The following is a 25,701-nucleotide window of genomic DNA, read 5'->3' as shown; positions in this document are numbered from 1 at the left end:
GGAACAGGAAGGGAGCAGTTACTCTACTGAGGGTATTCTATAGGCCCCCTGGTAGCAGCAGAGATACCGAGGAGCAGATTGGGAGGCAGATTTTGGAAAGGTGCAAAAATAACAGGGTTGTTATCATGGGTGACTTTAATTTCCCTAATATTGATTGGCACCTGATTAGTTCCAAGGGGTTAGATGGGGCAGAGTTTGTTAAGTGTGTCCAGGACAGATTCCTGTCACAGTATGTTGACAGACCGACGAGGAGGAATGCCATACTAGATCTAGTATTAGGTAATGAACCAGGTCAGGTCACAGATCTCTCAGTGGGTGAGCATCTGGGGGACAGTGACCATCGCTCCCTGGCCTTTAGCATTATCATGGAAAAGGACAGAATCAGAGAGGACAGGAAAATTTTTAATTGGGGCAGGGCAAATTATGAGGCTATAAGGCGAGGACTTGCAGGTGTGAATTGGGATGATGTTTTTGCAGGGAAATGTACTATGGACATGTGGTCGATGTTTAGGGATCTCTTGCAGGATGTTAGGGATAAATTTGTCCCAGTTAGGAAGATGAAGAATGGAAGGGTGAAGGAACAATGGGTGACAAGTGAGGTGGAAAATCTAGTCAGGTGGAAGAAGGCAGCATACATGAGGTTCAGGAAGCAGGGATCAGATGGGTCTATTGAGGAATATAGGGTATCGAGAAAGGAGCTTAAGAAGGGGCTGAGGAGAGCAAGAAGGGGGCATGAGAAGGTCTTGGCAAGTAGGGTAAAGGAAAACCCCAAGGCCTTCTTCAATTATGTGAAGAACAAAAGGATGACAGGAGTGAAAGTAGGACCGATTAGAGATAAAGGTGGGAAGATGTGCCTGGAGGCTGTGGAAGTGAGCGAGGTCCTCAATGAATACTTCTCTTCAGTATTCACCAATGAGAGGGAACTTGATGATGGTGAGGACAATATGAGTAAGGTTGATGTTCTGGAGCATGTTGATATTAAAGGACAGGAGGTGTTGGAGTTGTTAAAATACATTAGGACGGATAAGTCCCCGAGGCATGATGGAATATTCCCCAGACTGCTCCACGAGGCGAGGGAAGAGATTGCTGAGCCTCTGGCTAGGATCTTTATGTCCTCGTTGTCCACAGGAATGGTACCGGAGGATTGGAGGGAGGCGGATGTTGTCCCCTTGTTCAAAAAAGTTAGTAGAGATAGTCTGGATAATTACAGACCAGTGAGCCTTACGTCTGTGGTGGGAAAGCTATTGGAAAAGATTCTTAGAGATAGGATCTATGGGTCTCTAGAGAATCATGGTCTGATCAGGGACAGTCAGCGTGGCTTTGTGAAGGGCAGATCGTGTCTAACAAGCCTGATAGAATTCTTTGAGGAGGTGACCAGGCATATAGATGAGGGTAGTGCAGTGGATGTGATCTACATGGATTTTAGTGAGGCATTTGACAAGGTTCCACACGGTAGGCTTATTCAGAAAGTCAGAAGGCATGGGATCCAGGGAAGTTTGTCCAAGTGAACTCAGAATTGGCTTGCCTGCAGAAGGCAGAGGGTCATGGTGGAGGGAGTACATTCGGATTGGAGGGTTGTGACTAGTGGTGTCCCACAAGGATTGGTTCTGGGACCTCTACTTTTTGTGATTTTTATTAACGACCTGGATATGGGGGTAGAGGGCTGGGTTGGCAAGTTTGCAGACGACCTAAAGGTTGGTGGTGTTGTAGATAGTGTAGAGGATTGTCGAAGATTGCAGAGAGACATTGATAGGATGCAGAAGTGGGCTGAGAAGTGGCAGATGGAGTTCAACCCGGAGAAGTGTGAGGTGGTACACTTTGGAAGGACAAATTCCAAGGCAGAGTACAAAGTAAATGGCAGGATACTTGGTAGTGTGGTGGAACTGGGGTACATGTCCACAGATCCCTGAAAGTTGCCTCACAGGTAGATAGGGTAGTTAAGAAAGCTTATGGGGTGTTAGCTGTCATAAGTCGAGGGATAGAGTTTAAGAGTCGCGAGGTAATGATGCAGCTCTATAAAACTCTGGTTAGGCTACACTTGGAGTACTGTGTCCAGATCTGGTCACCTCACTATAGGAAGGATGTGGAAGCATTGGAAAGGGTACAGAGGAGATTTACCAGGACGCTGCCTGGTTTAGAAAGTATGCATTATGATCAGAGATTAAGGGAGCTAGGGCTTTACTCTTTGGAGAGAAGGTGGATGACAGGAGACATGATAGAGGTGTACAAGATATTAAGAGGAATAGATAGAGTGGATAGCCAGCGCCTCTTCCCCAGGGCACCACTGCTTAATACAAGAGGACGTGGCTTTAAGGTAAGGGGTGGGAAGTTCAAGGGGGATATTAGAGGAAGGTTTTTTGCTCAGAGAGTGGTTGGTGCGTGGAATGCACTGCCTGAGTCAGTGGTGGAGGCAGATACATTAGTGAAGTTTGAGAGACTACTAGACAGGTATATGGAGGAATTTAAGGTGGGGGATTATATGGGAGGCAGGGGTTTGAGGGTTGGCACAACATTGTGGGCCGAAGGACCTGTACTGTGCTGTACTTTTCTATTCTAAATCGCTTATATACAGCATGAAACAAAGCAGTCCCTGCGGAACACCACTAGTCCCTGGCGGCCAAGCAGGAAGGGACCCTTTTATTCCCACTTACTGCCTCCTACCATCAGTCAATGCTCTAACCATGCCAGTAACTTTCCTGTAATACCACGGGCTCTCAATTTGGTTAGCAGCCTCATGTATGGCACTTTGTCAAAGGCCTTCTGAAAGTCCAAATATACAACATTCACCTCATCCCCTTTATCTATCCTACGTATCACCACCTCAAAGAATTCAACAGGTGTGACGGGGTCCTGGATTACCCCTATGAACTGTGCTCAATTACCCCTATGAACTGTGATTTTGAAGAGAGAGAGAGAGAGAGTTATTTAACATCGATATCTTGTTTTGAAAAGAGAGAGATGAAGACTAACTTTTGGACTGTCACTATAAGGCACGAGAATAACTTTTGGGTTTCTGCTGAGTTAGAGAGAGAGAGAGCTCATAAATCACTATGGTGACTGAGGGCGGCATTATTTGATGGACAATCAATGTTATAGTTTCTCTGGAGTATGTTTATACTTTCTCCAAGGACATTTGCCTGCTTGTACATTTCTAACACAGACAAAGGAAGGAGGAATTATTTGGGAGACAGTTGGTACTCAGTACGGTGAGATAAATGAGTCAGATGATAGACCTCAGGCACATGTTTTTGGACACTGAATGAGCTTTGTTGTGCCCACAGAAAAAGTGGGTTTTTGGAGGATCGATCAGTGGCTCTTGCAGTGAGAAAAGGGATTGACCGGTGAGGAGTTGTCCATGTGTCTACCCTTGCTTAAAAACTGGTCCCCTTTGTTGTGGTCACAGTCAGTGACTTGTAAAGGATTTTGGAGGACAACGGGAAGATCGACGGTGTTAGCTCACCTGAAGACTCAAATCTGTCTCTCTCTTCTCTTCATCACTACTCAACTCAACACCATGAACTGAACTGAACTTTACTCATTGTCGTTAGACTATCTATTTACCCCAGACTTGAAGAAGCTTGATTTTCATATATTTTTCACACTTACTTATATATAATCATTTGCTAACATGTTTGATTTATCTGCATTTATATTATTGTATTGCATAGTTACTAATAAATAGTATTAGTTAGTAGCAATACTGGACTCCAAAGTGTTTTCCATCTCTGCTGGTTCTTTAACCCATCACGGGGTACGTGAAACAGGTTTGTCAGCCAAAATTTTCCCTTAAGGAAACCATGCTGACTTTATCTTATCTTGTACTGTGTCACCAAGTACTCCATAAACTCATCATTAACCATTGACTCCAACATCTTCCCAGCCACTGAGGTCAGGCTAACTGGTCTATAATTTCCTTTCTGTTGCCTTCCTCCTTTCTTAAGACCATAAGTCCATTCGACATAGGAGCTGAATTAGGCCATTCAGCCCATTGAGTCTGCGCCGCCATTCACTCATGGCTGATTCTGGACCCACTCAACCCCATCCACCTGCCTGTCACCTCACTATATCACTTGATGCTTTGTTCAATCAGGAAACGATCAACTTCTGCCTTAAATAAACCTGCAGACTTGACCTCCACCACAGTCTGTGGCAGAGCATTCCACAGATTTGCTACTCTCTGGCTAAAAGGAAAGATCCTCCTTACCTCTGTTCTAAAGGGTTGTCCCTCAATTTTCAGGCTGTGCCCTCTAGTTCTGAATACCCCAGCCACAGGAAACATCCTCTTCACATCCACCCTTTCTAGTCCTTTCAACATTCAGCAGGTTTCAATGAGATCCCCACGTATTCTTTTAAATTCCAGAGAGTACAGGCCCAAAGCTTCTAAATGCTCCTCATATCTTAACCCCTTCATTCCTGGAATCATCCTCATGAGCCTCCTCTGAACACTCTCTAATGACAACACATCCTTTCTGAGATATTGGGCCCAAAACTGTTGACAATGCTCAAGTGTGGCCTGACCAGTGACTTATAAAGGCTCAGCATTATCTCCTTGCTTTTATATTCTATTCCCCTTAAAATAAACACTAACATTGCATTTGCCTTCTTCACCACAGACTCAAGCTGCAAAATTAACCTTCTGGGAGTCTTGAACGAGGGCTCACAAGCCCCTCTGCACCTCTGATGTTTGAATCTTCTCCCCATTTAGATAACAATCCACACTGTTGTTCCTTTTACTAAAATGTGTTATCATACATTTCACAACACTGTTTTCCATCTGCCACATTTTTGCCCATTCTTCCAATTTGTCTAAGTCCAGCTACAATTACGCTGCTTCCTCAGCACTATCTACCCCTCCACATATCTTTGTATCATTTGCAAATTTTGCCATAAAGCCATCAATTCCATTATCCAAATTATTGACAAACAATGTGAAAAGCAGCGATCCCAATACTGACCCCTGAGGAACACCACGAGTCACCGGCAGGCCAACCAGAAAAGGGTACCTTATATTCCCACTCGCTGCCTCCTGTTTGTCAGCCATTCCTCTATCCATGCCAGTATCTTTCCTGTAACACCATAGGATTTTATCTTGTAAGGAACGTCGTGTGTGGCACCTTATCAAATGCTTTCTAAAAACCCAAGTAAATGACATCCACTGCCTCTCCTTTGTCCATCCTACTTGTTATTTCCTCAAAGAACTCTAACAGATTTCTCAGGCAAGATTTCCCTTTACAGAAACCATGCTGACTTTGACTTAAGCAACACACATAAAAGTCGCTGGTGAACGCAGAAGGCCAGGCAGCATCTCTAGGAAGAGGACTGCACCTCTTCCTAGAGATGCTGCCTGGCCTGCTGCGTTCAGACTGCACCTCTTCCTAGAGATGCTGCCTGGCCTGCTGCGTTCAGACTGCACCTCTTCCTAGAGATGCTGCCTGGCCTGCTGCGTTCACCAGCAACTTTTATGTGTGTTGCTTGAATTTCCAGCATCTGCAGAATTCCTGTTGTCTGACTTCGACTTATTTTACCATTAGTCTCTAAGTAGCTCGAAACCTCGTCCTTAATAATAGACTTGAACTCTTTTCCAACCACCGATGTTGTTGCCAATATGTACCATGACTTCTGACTGCTCACCCTCCCTTTTCAGAATATAGTAGGCGCGTCCAGAAACATTAAATGGGTGACCATCAGGAGAGGGCAGGGAGAACGTCAGACAGTGGAGAGCACCCCTGTGGCCATCACTCTCAACAGTAAGTGCTCCATTTTGAGTACTGTTGAGGGTTATGACCTACCTGGGGGAGGGAAGCAACAGCCATGCCTCTGGCACTGAGTCTGGCCTTGTGGCTCAGAAGGGTAGGGAACAGAAGAGGATGGCAGCAGTGATAGGGGACTCTAGAGTTAGGGGGATTCTATTGATGAGAAAAGGAAACACGGATGGTAGTTTGTCTCCCAGGTGGTTGGAAACTTGCTGCTTAAGGAGTGGAGTGACACTGCAATTTTCTAGTCCTCTGGCATGATGCCAGAGTCCAATGATTTTTGAAAGATCATTTCTAATGCCACCACAATCTCTAAAGCTACCTCTTTTAGAACCCGAGGGTGCAGTTCATCTGCTCTGGGTAACTTATGTACCTTTAGGTCTTTCAGCTTTTTGATGACCTTCTCCCTTGTAATAGTAACTGCACCCACTTCTCTTCCTTCACACACTACAACATCTCGCACACTGATAGTGTCTTCCACAGTGACGACTGATGCAAAATACTCATTTAATTTCATCTACCATCTCCTTGTCCCCCGTTATTATTTCTCCTGCCTCATTTTCTAGCAGTCCTATATCCACTCTCATCTCTTTTATTTTTTACAAACTTGAAAAAGCTTTTACTATCCACTTTGATATTGTTTGCTTGCTTGCTTTCATATTTCATCTTTTCCCTTCTAATGATTCTTTTAGTTACTCTCTGTAGGTTTTTAAAAGATTCCCGATCCTCTAACTTCCCACTATTTTTTGCTTTGTTGTATGCCCTCTCTTTTGTTTTTACATTAGCTTTGACTACCCTTGTCAGCCATAGTTGTACTGTTTTGCCATTTGAGTATTTCTTCATTTTTGGAATACACATGTCCTGCACCTTCCTCATTTTTCCCAGAAACTCACACCGTTGCTGCTCTGCTGACATCCCTGCCAGCAGCTCCTTCCAATTTACTTTGGCCAACTCTTCTCTCATACCACTGTAATTTTTCTTACTCCACTGAAGTACTGCTACGTCAGACCTTACTTTCTTCCTATCAAATTTCAAGTTGAATGCGATCATATTGTGATCACTGGTTCCTAAGGGTCCTTTTACCTTAAACTCCCTAATCATCTCTGGTTCATTACATAACACCCAATCCAGTATAGCTGATCCCCTAGTAGGCTCAACAACAAACTGCTCTAAAAGGCATCTCGTAGGCATTCAACAAACTCACTCTCTTGAGATCCATTACCAACCTGATTTTCCCAACCGACCTGCATGTTAAAATCTCCCATGACTACCATAACATTGCCCTCTTGACTCACCTTTCCTATTTCCTGTTGTAATCTGTGGTCCACCTCCCAGCCACTGTTGGGAGGCTGTATATAACTGCCAACACCGTCTTTTTACCCTTGCAGTTTCTTAGCTCCGCCCATGAGGACTCAACTTCTTCCGAGCCTATGTCATATGTTATTAATTGTGGAGGGATTAGTAATGACTACATGTTATTAATGCATTTTTTTATCATCCATCCCACCCTGAGTCCTACACTCCAGTTCTCACCCTACTGTCAAATTAGTTTAAACCCTCCCCAACCGCTCTAACAAGCTTGCTCACAGGAACATTGGTCCCACTCGGGTTCAGGTGCAACCTGTCACTTTTGAACAAGCCATACCTCCCCCAGAAGAAATCCCAATGATCCAAGAATCTGAAGCCCTGCCCCTGCACCAGCTTCTCAGACATACATTTATCTGCCAAATCATCCTGTTTCTACTCTCACTGGCATGTGGTACGGGCAGCAATCCAGAAATTACTACCGTGGAGGTCCTGCTTCTCAGCTTTCTACCTAGCTCTCTAAATTCTCTCTTCAGGACCTCATTTCTTTTCCTTCCTATGTCATTGGTACCAATATGTACCAAGACATCTGGCTGCTCTCTCTTCCTCTCTAAAATATTTTGGGCGCGATCGGAGACATTCCTAAGTCTGGCACCTGGGAGGCAATATACTATTTGGGTGTCCTGTTCACATCCACAAGATCTCCTATCCGTTCCCCTGACTATTGAATCCACTATCACTATCACTCCCTTCTTCTCCGTCTTGCTCTTCTGCACCACGGACCCATGCTGGGTGCCAGTAACCCAATCTCCATGGCATTCCCCTGGGAGGTCATCGCCCACAACAGTATCCAAAGCAGTATACTTTTTATTGAGGGGAATGGCCACAGGGGTGCTCTGCGCTAACTGCCGATTCACATTTCCATTTCTCCTGACAGCCCCCAGCTACTTGCCTCCTGCAACTTCAGGATGACCACTTCCCTCTAAAACTACCTGCCCCTCCATATCGTCTACAAACTTTGCAACAAAGCCATCAATTCCATCATCCAAATCATTGACATATAATGTAAAAATAATCGGTCCCAGCGCAGACCCCTGTGGAACACCACTAGTCACTGACAGCCAGCCAGGAAACACTCACTCTGCCTCCTGCCAATCAGCCACTGCTTTACCCATGTTGGAATCTTTCCTGTAATACTATCGGCTCGTAGCTTGTTAAACAGCCTCATGTGTGGCATCTTGTCAAAGGGCTTCTGAAAATCCAAATACACAACATGAACTGATTCTCCTTTATCTATCCTGCTTGTTATTTCTTCAAAGAATTCCAACAGATTTGTCAGGCAAGATTTTCCCTTGAGGAAACCATGCTGACTCTGGCCTATTTTACCATGTGCCTCCAAGTACCCTGAGACCTCATCCTTAATAATCACTCCAAAATCTTCCGAACCTCTGAAGTCAAACTAATTTCCTTTCTTCTGCCTCTCTCCCTTCCTGAAGAGTGGAGTGATATTTACAATTTTCTAGTCTTCTGGAATCATTCCAGAATGTAATGGTTCTTGAAAGATCATTACCAATGTCTCCATGATCTCTTCAACCACCTCTTTCAGAACTCAGGGGTGTACACCATCTGGTCCAGGTGACTTATCTACCTGGAGACCTTTCAGTTTCCCAAGAACCTTCTCCCTAGTAATGGTAACTTCACACACTTCATGACTCCTAACACCTGGAACTTCCACCATACTACTCGTGTCTTCCACCATAAAGACTGATACGAAGTTCTTATTCAGTTCGTCCACCATTTTGTTGTCCCCCATTACTACTTCTCCAACATCATTTTCCAGTGTTCAATATCCACTCTCACCTCTCTTTTACACTTTATGTAACTGAAGAAACTTGTGGTATCTTCTTTAATATTATTGGCTAGCTTACTTTCATATTCTATCTTTACCTTAATTACTTTTATAGTTGCCTTCTGTTGGTTTTTAAAAGCTTCCCAATCTGCTAACTTTCCACTACTTTTGCCATCCCCTGTCTTCCTGTCTATCCTTTTGATACAATATGTATCCTTGAATATTAAGCTCACAGCTATAATCTTCTTTCCTTCAGTGATGCCTACAACATCTTACCTGTGAATCTGTGACTGTGCTGCAAGTTTATCTACCTTATTCCATATGTTGTGCGGTTCAAATAAAAATCATTTCATCCTGTATTCACCCTCTTCGATTTTACCCGCCTTTTACATTGCAACTTATCCTCATACTCATTGCTGCTACTAAGGAGAAGGTGCTTGGGAAGCGGAACAGTCGGAAGGTAGGGTAAACCTGGACCAGATGGACTACGCCCCAGGATTCTGAGCGAGGCAGCTAAAGACATTGTGGAGGCATTAGTAATGATCTTTGAAGAATCACTAGATTCTAGCATGATTCCAGAGTACTGGAAAATTGCAAATTTCACTCCACTCTTTAAGAAGGCAGAAGAAAGAAAATTATAGGCTAGTTAATCTGACTTCAATGGTTGGGAAGATTTAGAGTTCAATATTAAGGATGAGGCTTCAGAGTATTTGGAAGCACATGATAAAATTGGCCAAAGTCAGCATTTTTCTAAAGGGGAAATTGTGCCTGACAAATCTGTTGGAATTCTTTGAGAAATAACGGGCATGATAGACAAAGGAGTGTCAGTGGATGTTGTTTACTTGGATTTTCAGAAGCCTTTGACAAGGTGCAGCACCTGAGGCTGATAGTCCTGACGAAGGTTCTCGGCCCGAAACGTCGACTGTACCTCTTCCTAGAGATGCTGCCTGGCCTGCTGCGTTCACTAGCAACTTTTATGTGTGTTGCTTAACAAAATAAGAGCCCATGGAATTACAGGACAGGTGCTAACACTGAGAGAAGGTTGTCTGATTGCCAGGAAGCAAAGGCTGAGAAAAAACGGAGCCTTTTCTGCTTGGCTGCCAGTGACTGGTGGTGTTCCACAGGGGTTGGTATTGGGACCACTTCTTCTCATGCCATATGTCAATGATTTAGATGACAGAATTCAGTATTGATGAAGGGTCTTGGCCTGAAATGTCGACTGTACTCTTTTCCATAGATGCAGCCTGGTTGCTGAGTTCCTCCAGCACTGTGTGGATGTTGCTTCGATTTCCAGCATCTGCAGATTTTCTCTTGTTTGTAGATGATGGAATTGATGGCTTTGTGGCCAAGTTTGCAGATGATATGAAGGTAGGCGGAGAGGCAGGTTGTGCTGAAAAAGCAGGGACTTGCACAGACTGGGGGAACATGCGAAGAAGTGACAAGAGGAATGTAGTGTAGGGAAGTGCTTGGTCATGCACTTGCGCAGAAGGAACAAAGGAGTGGACTATTTTCTAAATGGGGAGAAAATCTGAGGTGCAAAGGGACATGGGAATCGTCATGCTGGATTTTCTAAAGGTTAACTTGCAGGTTGAGTCGGCAGTAAGGAAGGCAAATGCAATGTTAGCATTCATTTCAAGAAGACAATGATACAAAAACAAGGATGTAATGCTGAGGCTTTATAAGGCATTGTTCAGACTGCACTTGGAGTAGTGTGAGCAGTTTTGGACACCATATTTAAGAAAAGATGTGATGGCATTGGAGAGGATCCACAAGGATGATCCCAGAAATGAAAGAGTTAACATATGAGGGGTGTTTGATGGCTCTGTACTCACTGGAGTTTAGAAGAATGAGAAAGAGTCTCATTGAAACGTCTCAAATATTGAAAGGTCTAGATAGAATGGATATGGAGAGGGTGTTTCCTATAGTGGGGGAGTCTAGGACCAGAAGGCACAACGTCTGAATTGAGGGATGTCCATTTAGAACAGAGATGAGGAAAAGTTTATTTAGCCAGGGGAGGTGAAACTGTGGAATTCATCGCCACAGATGCCTGTGGGCAGTATATTTAAAATGGAGGTTGACAGGTTCTTGATTAATCAGGGTGTCAGAGGTTATGGGGGGAAGGCAGGAGAATGGGGTTGCAAGGGATAATAAATCAGCTACGATGGAATGACGGGACAGACTCACTGGGCTGAGTGAACTAATTCTGCTCCTATGTCTTATAGTTTTATGTTCTATCTAGCAGAGCGGCATGACCTTTCCAAAGGGTCAAAGCCTTTGTAACAAAGTTAAAATTATAACCAATATTCCTTGTTCAGCTTCTTGATGTAAATGAGAACCAGTCATCAGTTCTTAACATAAATAACAGACAATAATCAGTCTGAAGTTAAAAGGACAACTTTGTAAACAAACAGCGTAGTCTATAGAACACAGACTGTTGGCCTACAGCATGGGACTGGCTGTTCTAGAGATAAGGTTCACAAAGTGAAGTGCCATGAAGCATCCTTGTCTCCATCAGCTGAACATAAGACAATAGGTTGTGTAACTGGCCTATATCAAATTAGACAACATTGGCTAAGATACTTACTTCAAGGAAGTTTACAGACCAGACTGATGTTGTCACTTAGCACATCAAATGTGATACCAGATGTGGCTGACCTATCAATAGCTGGGATATTTTTGTACTCAAAGAGTCAAACCTCACAGCATTATTTTGGGTGTCTGCAATATCTGTTCCCAGAAGCTTTTAGACCCTCTGTATGAATTGCTTTCCATTTTTCTATCATCCATGTGTCTATCTAAGAAAATCTTAAATGTCTCTAATGTATCTGCCTGAAGCACCACCTCTGGCAGCACATGCCACGCACCCTCCACTTTGTGTATTAAAAACAACCTTACTTCTGACATCCCCCTACATTTACCTACAGTGACGTCTCTGAAATTGGGCCTCGGTTGCCTCTGTCAACATAGTTTACACTTTTTAAAAATATTGTAACTTCATTAAAAGGTGATAACAATTTTCATATTTGCTCTGTTAGATTTTACTTCATTTAGGTCTTTTGACAAAGGAATCTGGATTTAAGATTGCCGAGAATGTCTTCAAAGGAGGTCCACTTGGGGAGTTAGTGCAATGGAGTGACCTGATAACCTCTGTGTACTTGCTCGGTCACAATATCACCGTTTCCACATCGATAGATCAGCTGAAAGGGTAAGAGAAACCAATCACACTGCTTGTCTCCTGTATTAGTGTGACCACTTGAGTCGAGTGTGATGTTCTCCTGAGGGGTTGTCTATCGGTGGATACTCGAGTCAAGTGTGATGTTCTCCTAATGGGTTGTCTATCGGTGGATACTTGAGTCAAGTGTGATGTTCTCCTGAGGGGTTGTCTATCGGTGGATACTCGAGTCGAGTGTGATGTTCCCCTGAGGGGTTGTCTATTGGTGAATACTCGGGTGGATCCTCGAGTCAAGTACGATGTTCTCTTTGGGGGTCGTTTATTCGTGGGTCTTCAGGTAGTTGTAGAGGCCGATCTGAGGTCCATCTATTCTAGTGCAGTGCAGGCAAGAGTGCGTGGTGACTGTGATCAGTGGTTGGGTCATTTGTTTGTTCAGTCTTTCCTTTCACAGCTGCCGCTTGTTCTCTGCAGCACAGCAGAGGTATCTCTTATGTAGCTTCTTTCTCCTTCAACAGATTTCCTCCAGGTGTGTCTACTGAGTGTAACCTCTTCTCAGATTTTAGATGTAACATGGAATTTCTTTGATGTCTGATAATTTGATGTTATCTTTGATGTCATTTGGTGAGAACTGAATCAAGTTCTTGTGTCTGTAGGCTTCTTTCAGCATGAGACTGTCTGTGGTACACATGCACTCAGTGGCCACTTTATTAGATACACCTCAATTAACACCTAGGAAGGGAAAGGAATGAGGTCCTGAAAAGAGATTTTAGAGAGCGAGGTAGAAAGCTGAGAAGCAGGACCTCCCGGTAGTAATTTCTGTATTGCTACCTGTGCCTCGCGCCAGTGAGGGTAGAAACAGGATGATCTGGCAGATTAATGTGTGGCTGAGAAGCTGGTTCAGAGAGTTGGGCTTCAGATTCTTGGATCATTGGGATTTCTTCTGGGGGAGGTATGACCTGTTCAAAAGTGACAGGTTGCACCTGAACCCGATTAGGGACCAATATTCTCATGGGCAGCTTTCTTAGAGCTGTTGGGGAGGGATTTAAATTTATTTGGCAGGGGTTGGGAACCAGACTGATGGGACTCAGGATAGGATGGATAGTAGAAAAGTAAAGATAACGTGGATCAGACTGTCAGGAAGGGCAGGCAGGTGATGGGACATGCTCAGAACCAACAGGGTTGGTATCAGTACATTACAAATGCAAAATCGTAATCTCAATATGTGGTGTATACGAAATGTGCATGATCTTGTTGCACTATTACAGATTGCCAGGTATGATGTTGTGGCCATTACTGAATCGTAGCTGAAGGATGGTTGTAGTTGGGAGCTGAATGTCCAAGGTTTCACGTTATATCGGAGGGATAGGAAGGTATGCAGAGGGGTTGGTGTGGCTCTACTGGTAAAGAATGGCATCAAATCAGTAGAAAGATGTGACATAGGATTGAAAGAAGTTGAATCCTTGTGAGTTGAGTTAAGGAACTGCAAGGGTGAAAGGATATTGATGGCAGTTACATACAGCCTCCCAACAGTGGCTGGGAGGTGGACCACAGATTACAACAGGAAATAGAAAAGGTGAGTCAAAAGGGCAATGTTATGGTAGTCATGGGAGATTTTAACATGCAGGTCGGTTGGGAAAATCAGGTTGGTAATGAATCTCAAGGGAGTGAGTTTGTTGAATGCCTAAGAGAAGGCTTTTTAGAGCAGTTTGTCGTTGAGCCTACTAAGGGATTAGCTATACTGGATTGGGTGTTATGTAATGAACCAGAGGTGATTAGGGAGCTTAAGGTAAAAGAACCCTTTGGAACCAGTGATCACAATATGATTAAATTCAACTTGAAATTTGTTAAAGAGAAACTAAAGTCTGACATAGAAGTATTTCAGTGGAGTAAGGGAAATTACAGTCATATGAGAGAGGATCTGGCCACAGTAAACTGGAAGGAGCTGCTGGCAGAGATGTCAGCAGAGCAGCAATGGTGTGAGTTTCTGGGAAAAATGAGGAAGGTGCAGGACATGTGTATTCCAAAAATGAAGAAATACTCAAATGGTAAAATAGTACAACCGTGGCTGACAAGGGACGTCAAAGCTACTGTAAAAACAAATGAGAGGGCATAGAACAAAGCAAAAATTAGTGGGAAGATAGAGGATTGGGAAGTTTTTAAAAACGTGCAGAGAGCAACTAAAAGAATCATTAGAAAGGAAAAGATGAAATATAAAAGCAAGCTAGCAAATAATATCAAAGTGGATAGTAAAAGCTTTTTCAAGTATGCAAAAAATAAAAGAGAGATGAGAGTGGATATAGGACTGCTAGAAAATGAGGCAGGAGAAATAATAACGGGGGACAAGGAGATGGTAGATGAAATTAAATGAGTATTTTGCGTCAGTCTTCACTGTGGAAGACACTAGCAGTATGCCTGATGTTGTAGTGTGTGAAGGAAGAAAAGTGGGTGCAGTTACTGTTACAAGGGAGAAGGTCGTCAAAAAGCTAAAGGTACATAAATTACCCAGACCAGATGAAATGCACCCTCGGGTTCTGAAAGAGGCAGTGTTAAAGATTGTGGTAGCATTAGAAATGATCTTTCAAAAATCATTGGACTCTGGCATGGTGCCAGAAGACTGGAAAATTGAAAATGTCACTCCGCTCTTTAAGAAAGGAGGAAGGCAGCAGAAAGGAAATCATAGACCAGTTAGCCTGACCTCAGTGGCTGGGAAGATGTTAGTCAATTGTTAAGAACAAGGTGATTGGGTACTTGGTGATGTTACGTACCCCGTAACTGGGTTGCCAAACCAGCAGAAATGGACCACTTAGTTGGAGTCTGGATTACTGGAACTAAGAAAGTTTTATTAAAGAAATAAGCAACACAGTACTCTAATCATAAGGATATAAATGCAACAGGTTAGCAATGATAAAACACACATGTACACAGAACTAGGATAATAGGATCAATCAAGCTCTATCACAGTCTAGGGGTAAAATGATCAGTCTCAAATGACACAGAGTTCAGTTCAGTTTAGTTCAGTTCGCAGTTATCGCTGTTGTGCCATTGGGGAGAGAGAATGAATATGCAAATCAGATTCAGACCCACCTTTGTTCTTCGCAGTTAGCTTTCGGCGCAAGCCCTTTTTAATGTCTTCTGAGGTCACCGACTGTGACCCCTCCGTTCCGGATACAATCATTCTTCTGCGGTGAACCCGGCACCCAGGCAAGGGTGGACACACACACCAGGTTCCCACCGATCGTATCTTCTCACCCTGTGCGTCTATGGTTGGTCCCACGACCAGACCTCCAAAACACTCACCAACTTGTGGGGGCACACCGCTTTTCCAGGATCTCGTTATCTCGTGGTGTCGTGGTGTGTCCTTGCCTTAGCGAACCCGTTCCTTTTATCCCCCTGCTGGGGTATCGCCTGTTCCTCAAACTTCAAAGAGTTCAGGTTCAAAGCAACCGGTCTCTGACAATACTCGGAACAGTGTCTCCTTTTTGTTAATCCCTCTCATCTCTCATTAACATTTCTGAATGTTCCCCCATTGTCTTTCTTATCGGCCTCAATCTTCTGATAACTTGGTATCTTGTCACAGTGACACAGGACGAGATAGGGGCAGGTAGTGTTGAGGAAACACGTAGGATGCAGAAAGATTTAGACAGATTAGGAGAATGGGCAAGAAAGTGGCAAATGAAATACAATGTTGGAATGTACATGGTCATGCACTTTGGTAGTAGAAATAAATGTCTAGACTTTTTTCTAAACAGGGAAAATCCAAAAATCTGAGCTGCAAAGGGATTTGGGAATCATTGTGCAGAACACCCTTAAGGATAACTTGCAGGTTGAGTCAGTGGTGAGGAAGGCAAATGCCACGTTAGCATTCATTTCAAGAGGTCTTGGATACAAGAGCAAGGATGCTATGCTGAGACTTTATAAAGCACTGGTGAGACCTCACCTTGAGTATTGTGTACAACTTTGGGCTTCTTATCTTAAAAGAGAGGATCCAGAGGAGGTTCACAAGGATGATTCCAGGAATGAAAGGGTTATCATACGAGGAACGTCTGATGGCTCTCGGTCTGTATTCACAGAAATTTAGAAGGATAAGGGGTGATCTCATTGAAACCTTTCAAATATTGAAAGGCCTAGACAGAGTAGACATGGAAAGGCTGTTTCCCATGGTGGGAGAGTCTAGGACAAGAGGGCACAGCCTCAGGATAGAGGGGCATCCATTCAAAACAGAGATGCAGAGAAATTTCTTTAGCCAGAGGTTGGCGAATTTGTGTAATTTGTTGCCATGTGCAGCTGTGGAGGTCAGGTCTTTTGGTGTTTTTAAGGCAGTGATTGATAGGTTCTTGATTGGACATGGCATCAAAGGTTACAGGGGGAAGGCCGGGGACTGGGGTTGAGGAGGAGGAAAAAAAGGATCAGCCACGATTGATTGACAGAGCAGACTCTATGGGCCAGATGGCCTAGTTCTGCTCCTATGTCTTATGGTCTAAATGCATAAGTAGTTGCTCAGTAAAATGGTAGTTTGTCTTTTTTTTATATCTTTTTAACTATTTCCATGAAACTTCAGCTATCAAGAGCAATCGCTTAATTGGGCCAAAATGTACTTGTCCTGATGTGTCCCATTAACTGGATTTACTGTATGTGAAAGGTCAAGGATGTGAGAGGGTTTAAGGAACAAATGCAGTGAAGGAGGGGCAAAGACATCAAACTCTGATATCTATCACTGGAAAGCAAAGGTTCCAAGGGGGGGAGGGGTGGTGAAATGGCTGGTGACATATTTGTTCTAGTGTTCCTTATTCTTCATTCTCACAATGTTTAGCTGGAGAAATGTGCAGTTCATGGTCTGGTAACAGAGAGCCGGTACAACGATTCAGAGAACAGTGTCACCAGCTTCCACTCAGAGACAGATCCACTGACATTGTAAAGAGGCAGCGGATTGAAGGGCTGAATGATGGGCACTAGACAGGCCATTCGGACCTCTATGTTGTGCCAACCTTGATGCCAATTTACACTAAACGTTCTCCTCGTGTATAATCCACATCAGTCCATTCTCTTCATATTACTTGTCTGTCTACGAAATCTTTCAAACTTCACAATCTATCCGATTCTACCACATGGTGTACCTACCACCCTGTGGAAAAGTGCTGCCCTGCGCCTTGATTTAAGCTTCAAAAACTTCCTGATTCTACAACATAATGTATCTACCTCTCTGTGTAAAAATGCTGCCCCATGCCTCGACTTTAAACTCCACTATTTACCTGATTCTACTACCACTCTGCGTAAAAATTTTTCCCCATGCATTGTCTTTAAACTTCGCCTCCTCTCATCTTTAAATCATGTCCTCTGCTGTTTCACATTTCTGCTCTGTTTATCTATATCTCTCATAGTTTTAAACACCTCTATCAGGACTCCCCAGTCTCCAATCCACGAAGGAGAACATCCAAAATTTGTCCAGCCTCTCCTACAGCTCATACTCTTCACTCCAGGCAGCATTGGTGTCCACATTTCCGAGGATCTCACCTGGTCCCTGAACTCCTCCATCCTGACCAAAAAGGCACAACAGCGCCTTTATTTCCTGCAGAGCATCAAGAAAGCTCACCTCTGTCCCAGGATACTGACGGACTTTTACCGCTGTACCATTGAGAGCATACTCACCAACTGCATCTCAGTGTGGTATGGCAATTGTCCTGTATTTGACCGTAAAACACTCCAGCATGTGGTGAAAACTGCCCAGTGGATTATCGGCACCTAATTGCCCACCATTGAGATCATCTACCATAAACGCTGTCTGGGCAGGGCGGAAAGCATTATCAATGATGTATCTCACCCTAACCATGGGACTTTTTACTCTCCTCCCATCCAGTAGGCGCTACAGGAGCCTCCGCTCCCGCACCAGCAGGCACAGGAAGAGCTTCTTCTCTGAGGCTGTGACCCTGCTGAACCTCTCATCACAGCGCTAAGCAGTATTGCACCCATATTGTACTGTCTCAGTACTTTTATATTTGTGTGCTGTGGCACTTACTTTTTATTTGCAGTCATTTTGTAAATAACACTATTGTTTGCATTTCTGGTCAGATGCTAACTGCATTTCATTGGCTTTGTATCTGTACTCGGCACAATGACAATAAAGTTGAATCTAATCTAATCTAATCTAATTCTGGGGAACCTCTTCTGAATCCTCCCCACAGCATCCATGCCCTTCCTGTAAAGGGGGTGAGCAGAACTACGCACAGTTCTCCAAGTGTGGTCTGACTGGACTCCAAGTGTAACATGTCTAAACTTCAAGTGTTATCTGACTGAACTCCAAGTGTGACATGTCTAAACTCCAGTTGTGGTCTGAATGGACTCTAAGTGTTATCCGACTAAACTCCAAATGTGGTCTGTCTAAACTCCATGTGTGGTCTGACTGAACTCCAGGTGTGGTCTGACTAAACACCAAGTGTAGTCTGTCTAAACTCCATGTGTGGTCTGACTGAACTCCATGTGTGGTCTGGCTAAACTCCATGTGTGGTAACATAGAAATATAGAAAACCTACAGCACAATACAGGCCCTTCAGCCCACAATGCTGTGCCGAACATGTACTTACTTAGAAATTACCCAAAGTTACCCATAGCCCTCTATTTTTCTAAGCTCCATGCACCTACCCAGGAGTCTCCTAAAAGACTCTATCATATCCACCTCCAACACTGTCGCTGGCAGCCCATTCCATGTACTCACCACTCCCTGCATAAGAAACTTATCCCTGACATCTCCTCTGTACCTGCTTCTGAGTACCTTAAAACTGTGTCCTCTCATGTTAGCCATTTCAGCCCTGGGAAAAAGCCTCTGACTGTCCACACGATCAATGCCTCTCATCATCTTATACACCTCTATCAGGTCACCTCTCATCCTCCGTCACTCCAAGGAGAAAAGGCCAAGTTCACTCAACCTATTCGCATAAGGCATGCTCCCCAATCCAGGCAACATCCTTGTAAATCTCCTCTGCACCCTTTCTATGGTTTCCATGTCCTTCCTGTAGTGAGGTGACCAGAACTGAGCACAGTACTCCAAGTGGGGTCTGACCAGGGTCCTATATAGCTGTAACATTACCTCTCAGCTCCTAAACTCAATCCCACGGTTGATGAAGGTCAATGTACCGTATGCCTTCTTAACCACAGAGTCAACCTGCACAGCAGCTCTGAGTGTCCTATGGACTTGGACCCCACGATCTCTCTGATCCTTCACACTGCCAAGAGTCTTACCATTAATACTATATTCTGCCATCATATTTGACCTACCAAAATGAACCACCTCACACTTATCTGGATTGAACTCCATCTGCCACTTCTCAGCCCAGTTTTGCATCCTATCGATGTCCCATTGTAACCTCTGACAGCCCTCCACACTATCCACAACACCCCCAATCTTTGTATCATCAGCAAATTTACTAACCCATCCCTCCACTTCCTCATCCAGGTCATTTAAAAAAATCATGAAGAGAAGGGGTCCCAGAACAGATCCCTGAGGCACACCACTGGTCACTGACCTCCATGCAGAATATGACCCATCTACAACCACTCTTCGCCTCCTGTGAGCAAGCCAATTCCGGATCCACAAATCTGGATTTTAGTCCCCTTGGATCCCATGCCTCCTTACTTTCTGAATAAGCCTTGCATGAGGTACCTTATCAAATGCCTTGCTGAAATCCATACACACTACATCTACTGCTCTACCTTCATCAATGTGTTTAGTCACATCCTCAAAAAATTCAATCAGGCTTGTAAGGGACGACTTGCCTTTGACAAAGCCATGCTGACTATTCCTAATCATATTATACCTCTCCAAATGTTCATAAATCCTGCATCTCAGGATCTTCTCCATCAACTTACCAACCACTGAAGTAAGACTCACTGGTCTATAATTTCCTGGGCTATCTCTACTCCCTTTCTTGAATAAGGGAACAACATCTGCAACCCTCCAATCTTCTGGAACTCACAATTTTACAGTTATGGTAATTACAGTTATGGATCGCAATGAAGGTTACCTTTATGGCGAAGTGTTAACCAAACAGCAGATCTTCTTTTCCAATGCCAAATAATTTTGGATAACAAATAATTTGGTGCTGCTCTGGGGTGGGGGGTGGGGGGGTTAAATCAGATTTGCAGGGGGAGGGAAACCAGAGTGTTAGAGCAGATAGTGAGGTGGAGGAGGATAAAGGTCATGTGGGAACTGCAAGTATATTGCATGGAGTAAAGCCGGATCTAACATATAAAGAGGTTTTGAGGAAAGAGAAGCAGAATAAAAGGTGTAAAGGCAGTAAGGTAGAAGGGCTAAAGCGTGTGTACTTCAATGTAAGAAGCATCAGGAACAAAGGTGATGAACTGAGAGCTTGGATACATACATGGAATGTTAAAAGTTTGAAGGGCTGTCAGAGGTTACAATGGGACATCGATAGAATGCCAAACTGGGTTGAGAAGTGGCAGATGGATTTCAACCCAGATAAGTGTGAGGTGGTTCATTTTGGTAGGTCAAATATGACAGCAGAGTATAGTATTAATGGTAAGACTCTTGGCAGTGTGGAGGATCAGGGGGATCTTGGGGTCTGAGTCCATAGGACACTCAAAGCTGCTGTGCAGGTTAGCATTGTGGTTAAAAATTTGAGAGAGCCATAGTTTTCAAGGGATATTGGAAACTTGGTTCGGAAAAAGACAAGGATCTTCAATAAATATAGGCAGCTTGGAGTTAATGAGGTACTTGAGGAATATAAAGAATGTAAAAAGAATCTTAAGAAAGAAATTAGAAAAGCTAAAAGAAGATACGAGGTTGCTTTGGCAAGTAAGGTGAAAATAAATCCAAAGGGTTACTGCAGTTATGTTAGTGGCAAGAGGATAGTGAGGGATAAAATTGGTCCCTTGGAGAATCAGAGTGGACGGCTATGTGCGGAGCCAAAAGAGATGGGGGAGATTTTGAACAATTTCTTTTCTTCGGTATTCACTAAGGAGAAGGATATTGAATCGTTTAAGGTAAAGGAAACAAGAAGGGTAGTTATGGAAAGTATGACAATTAAAGAAGAGGAAGTACTGGTGCTTTTTAAGGAATATAAAAGTGGGTAAGTCTCCGGGTCCAGACAAGATATTCCCTAGGACCTTGAGGGAAGTTAGTATGGAAATAGCAGGGGCTCTGACAGAAATATTTCAGATGTCATTAGAAACGGGGATGGTGCCGGAGGATTGACATATTGCTGATATTGTTCCATTGTTTAAAAAGGGTTCTAAGAGTAAACCTAGCAATTATCAGCCTGTGAGTTTGACCTCAGTGGTGGGTAAATTGATGGAAAGTATTCTTAGAGATGGTATATATAATTATCTGGATGGACAGGGTCTGATTAGGAACAGTCAACATGGATTTGTGTGTGGAAGGTGATGTTTGACAAATCTTATTGAATTTTTTGAAAAGGTTACTAGGAAAGTTGACGAGGGTAAAGTGGTGGATGTTGTCTATATGGACTTCAGTAAGGCCTTTGACAAGGTTCCACACGGAAGGTTAGTTAGGAAGGTTCAATCGTTAGGTATTAATATTGAAGTAGTAAAATGGATTCAGCAGTGGCTGGATGGGAGACGCCAGAGAGTAGTGGTGGATAACTGTGTGTCAGATTGGAGGACAGTGTGTAGCGGTGTGCCTCAGGGATCTGTACTGGGTCCAATGTTGTTTGTCATATATATTAATGATCTGGATGATGGGGTGGTAAATTGGATGAGTAAGTATGCAGATGATACTAAGATAGGTGGCATTGTGGATGATGAGGAAGGTTTTCAAAGCTTGCAGAGAGATTTAGGACAATTAGAAGAGTGGACTGAAAGATGGCAGATGGAGTTTAATGCTGAAAAATGTGAGGTGCTACACTTTGGTAGGACTAATCAAAATAGGACATACGTGGTAAATGGTAGGGCATTGAAGAATGCTGTAGAACAGAGGGATCTAGGAATAATGGTGCATAGTTCCCTGAAGGTGGAATCTCATGTGGATAGGGTGGTGAAGAAAGCTTTTGGTATGCTGGCCTTTACTAATCAGAGCATTGAGTATAGGAGTTGGGATGTAATGCTGAAATTGTATAGGGCATTGGTAAGGCCAAATTTGGAGTATTGTGTACAGTTCTGGTCACCGAATTATAGGAAAGATGGCAATAAAATTGAGAGAGTACAGAGGAGGTTTACTAAAATGTTGCCTGGGTTTCATCTCCTAAGTTCCAGAGAAAGGTTGAACAAGTTGGGTCTTTATTCATTGGAGCGTAGAAGGTTGAGGGGGGACTTGATAGAGGTGTTTAAAATTATGAAGGGGATTGATAGAGTTGACGTGGATAGGCTTTTTCCATTGAGAGTGGTGGAGATTCGAACAAGAGGACATGAGTTGAGAGTTAAAGGACAAACGTTTAGGGGTAACATGAGGGGGAACTTCTTCACTCAGAGAGCAAATAGCTGTGTGGAACGAGCTTCTAGCAGAAGTGGTTGAGGCAGGTTCGATGTTGTCGTTTAAAGTTAAACTGGGTAGATATATGGACAGGAAAGGAATGGAAGGTTATGGGCTGAGTGCAGGTCGGTGGAGAGTAAGAGTTTGGCATGGACTAGAAGGGCTGAAATGGCCTGTTTCCGTGCTGTAATTGTTATATGGTTATATATGTTATATATGATGTAGTGGCCATTACAGAGACTTGGCTGGCACCAGGGCAGGAATGGATTCTCAATATTCCTGGATTTCAGTGTTTTAAAAGGGATAGAGAGTGGGGGAAAGGGGAGGAGGGGTGGCATTACTGGTCAGGGATACTATTGCAGCTACAGAAAGGCGGGGTAATGTAGTAGGATCCTCTTTTGAGTCAGTATGGGTAGAAGTCAGGAAAAGGAAGGGAACAGTTACTCTATTGGGAGTATCCTATAGGCCCCCTGGAGGCAGCAGAGATACCGAGGAGCAGATTGGGAGGCAGATTTTGCAAAGGTGCAAAAATAACATGGTTGTTATCATGGATGACTTTAACTTCCCTAGTATTGATTGGCACCTGATTAGTTCCAAGGGTTTAGACGGAGCAGAGTTTGTTAGGCGTGTCCAGGATGGATTCCTGTCACAGTATGTGAACAGGCTGACTAGAGGGAATGCCATACTAGATCTAGTATTAGGTAACGAACCGGGTCAGGTCACAGATCTCTCAGTGGGTGAGCATCTGGGGGACAGTGACCACCGCTCCCTGGACTTTAGCATTATCATGGAAAAGTATAGAATCAGAGAGGAAAGGAAAATTTTTAATTGGGGAAGGGCAAATTATGAGGCTATAAGGCTAGAACTTGTAGGTGTGAATTGGGATGATTTTTTTGCAAGGAAATGTACTATGGACATGTGGTCGATGTTTAGAGATCTCTTGCGGAATGTAAGGGATAAATTTGTCCCTGTGAGGAAGATAAAGAATGGTAGGGTGAAGGAACCATGGGTGACAAGTGAGGTGGAGAATCTAGTCAGGTGGAAGAAGGCAGCATACATGAGGTTTAGGAAGCAAGGATCAGATGGGTCTATTGAGGAATATAGGGAAGCAAGAAAGGAGCTTAAGAAGGGGCTGAGAAGAGCAAGAAGGGGGCATGAGAAGGCCTTGGCGAGTAGGGTAAAGGAAAACCCCAAAGCATTCTTCAATTATGTGAAGAACAAAAGGATGACAGGAGTGAAGGTAGGACCGATTAGAGATAAAGGTGGGAAGATGTGCCTGGAGGCTATGATAGTGAGCGAGGTCCTCAATGAATACTTCTCTTCGGTATTCACCAATGAGAGGGAACTTGATGATGGTGAGGACAATATGAGTGAGGTTGATGTTCTGGAGCATGTTGATATTAAGGGAGAGGTGTTGTTGGAGTTGTTAAAATACATTAGGACGGATAAGTCCCTGGGGCCTGACGGAATATTCCCCATGCTGTTCCACGAGGCGAGGGAAGAGATTGCTGAGCCTCTGGCTAGGATCTTTATGTCCTTGTTGTCCACGGGAATGGTACCGGAGGATTGGAGGGAGGTGAATGTTGTCCCCTTGTTCAAAGAAGTTAGTAGGGATAGTCCGGGTAATTATAGACCAGTGAGCCTTACGTCTGTGGTGGGAAAGCTGCTGGAAAAGATTCTTAGAGATAGGATCTATGGGCATTTAGAGAATCATGGTCTGATCAGGGACAGTCAGCATTGCTTTGTGAAGGGCAGATCATGTCTAACAAGCCTGATAGAGTTCGTTGAGGAGGTGACCAGGCATATAGATGAGGGTAGTGCAGTGGATGTGATCTACATGGATTTTAGTGAGGCATTTGACAAGGTTCCACATGGTAGGCTTATTCAGAAAGTCAGAAGGCATGGGATCCAGGGAAGTTTGGCCAGGTGGATTCAGAATTGGCTTGCCTGCAGAAGGCAGAGGGTGGTGGTGGAGGGAGTACATTTAGAGTGGTGGATTGTGACTAGTGATTACCTGTAGGAATCAATCCTTGTGGTTGGATTTCCACTCCCACATATAGTTTAACCAATCTATTGTGTTCAGCAGGAATATCAAAATTGTAAAGTTAAGATCCAATGAATGTTGAATAAGGAAGATTTGGAAATGTCTGGAGAGGCTGCAATGAAATGACATGGTGCATTGTTTATTGCCTTGGTCAGACTCTCACATCGTACTTTTATTTCATTTGGATTAGGCACCTGAGCATTCTGACTGGAAATAAAGATGGATGTCCAATCCGAGGAGAAAAGCTGCTCGATCTCATATACATTGACATTGTTGGGTTGAAGCAACTCGGCTCTGTGCTCGGGACATCCTTTACCCACTATCGGTAGGACAGTAGATCGTCTTGATTGCGCTGGTCATTCTGAAGCAGGAAATATTAACGGTCTCTCTCTGGGCTACCAGCAACACCTTTAGCCTAAGTGCGATTTGATCGTCATCTGATTAAAGTTTAAATTGAAAATTCAAAGTAAATTTATTCTCAAATTACATATATGTCACCAGATACAACCCTTAGATTCATTTTCTGTGGGCATTCATAGTAAATACAAAGAAACAGCAAACAAAAAAACAACAAAATAATAATAATAAATAAATAAGCAATGAATACAGAGAACACTAGACAACGGGGTGACCCATCGGGGCAACCTTTGAGAGAAGGGTAGTGCAGTCTGACGTGACCAGAATGAACATTAAATTTTCCTGAATGCTATTGGTATCGCTTTGCTTTGGAAATTGAAGTAGAAAACCTCAGTTTATTAAAGAAGAACGACATGTAGCAAAGCAAATATAGCTCCTCCTCATTTAACAAAGGACACTTTTGATGGCATCATTTCTGGTTTATCTGCCACCCTTGTGCCTCTTGTTGTCATTCTGGAGACATGCAGTCCTTTCATCCCCCATCTCTTCATCTCTTCTGCTGTTTGTTGTTTGTCTCTGATCCTGGAGACGTGCATGCCTCTCCTCCTCTGTCTCTTCTTCTCTCATCTTTTTTTGTCCTGACTCTTTGATCCTGGAGTTGTGCGGCCCTGGTTTCATCCGATTCTTGTTCTCTCTCTCTCTCTCCCTGCCACTTCTGGACAACGTTTGGCGTCATCTCTTGACCATAATGTCCCCCTTCCCTCTCCACGTGGCATAAGTAGG

At 43.7% G+C, this 25,701-nt stretch overlaps 1 protein-coding gene across 5 annotated transcripts in view; it reads left to right on the top strand.

Moving 5' to 3' along the window:
- The window catches only part of LOC140212379 (alpha-1,6-mannosylglycoprotein 6-beta-N-acetylglucosaminyltransferase A-like), a 157,319-nt gene that overhangs the window by 87,590 nt on the left and 44,028 nt on the right, over positions 1–25,701 (top strand). For all 5 annotated transcript variants that reach the window (XM_072283104.1, XM_072283106.1, XM_072283103.1 and 2 more), the window contains 2 exons: positions 11,943–12,112; positions 24,752–24,886. In XM_072283104.1, coding sequence (XP_072139205.1) covers positions 11,943–12,112; positions 24,752–24,886 — 305 coding nt within the window. The remainder of the gene's footprint in view (positions 1–11,942; positions 12,113–24,751; positions 24,887–25,701) is intronic.

Source organism: Mobula birostris, chromosome 19 (assembly GCF_030028105.1).
Source record: "Mobula birostris isolate sMobBir1 chromosome 19, sMobBir1.hap1, whole genome shotgun sequence".
Taxonomy (NCBI): domain Eukaryota; kingdom Metazoa; phylum Chordata; class Chondrichthyes; order Myliobatiformes; family Myliobatidae; genus Mobula; species Mobula birostris.
The sequence above is the reverse complement of the archived record's forward strand: the minus strand, read 5'-3'. Positions and strand labels throughout refer to the sequence as shown.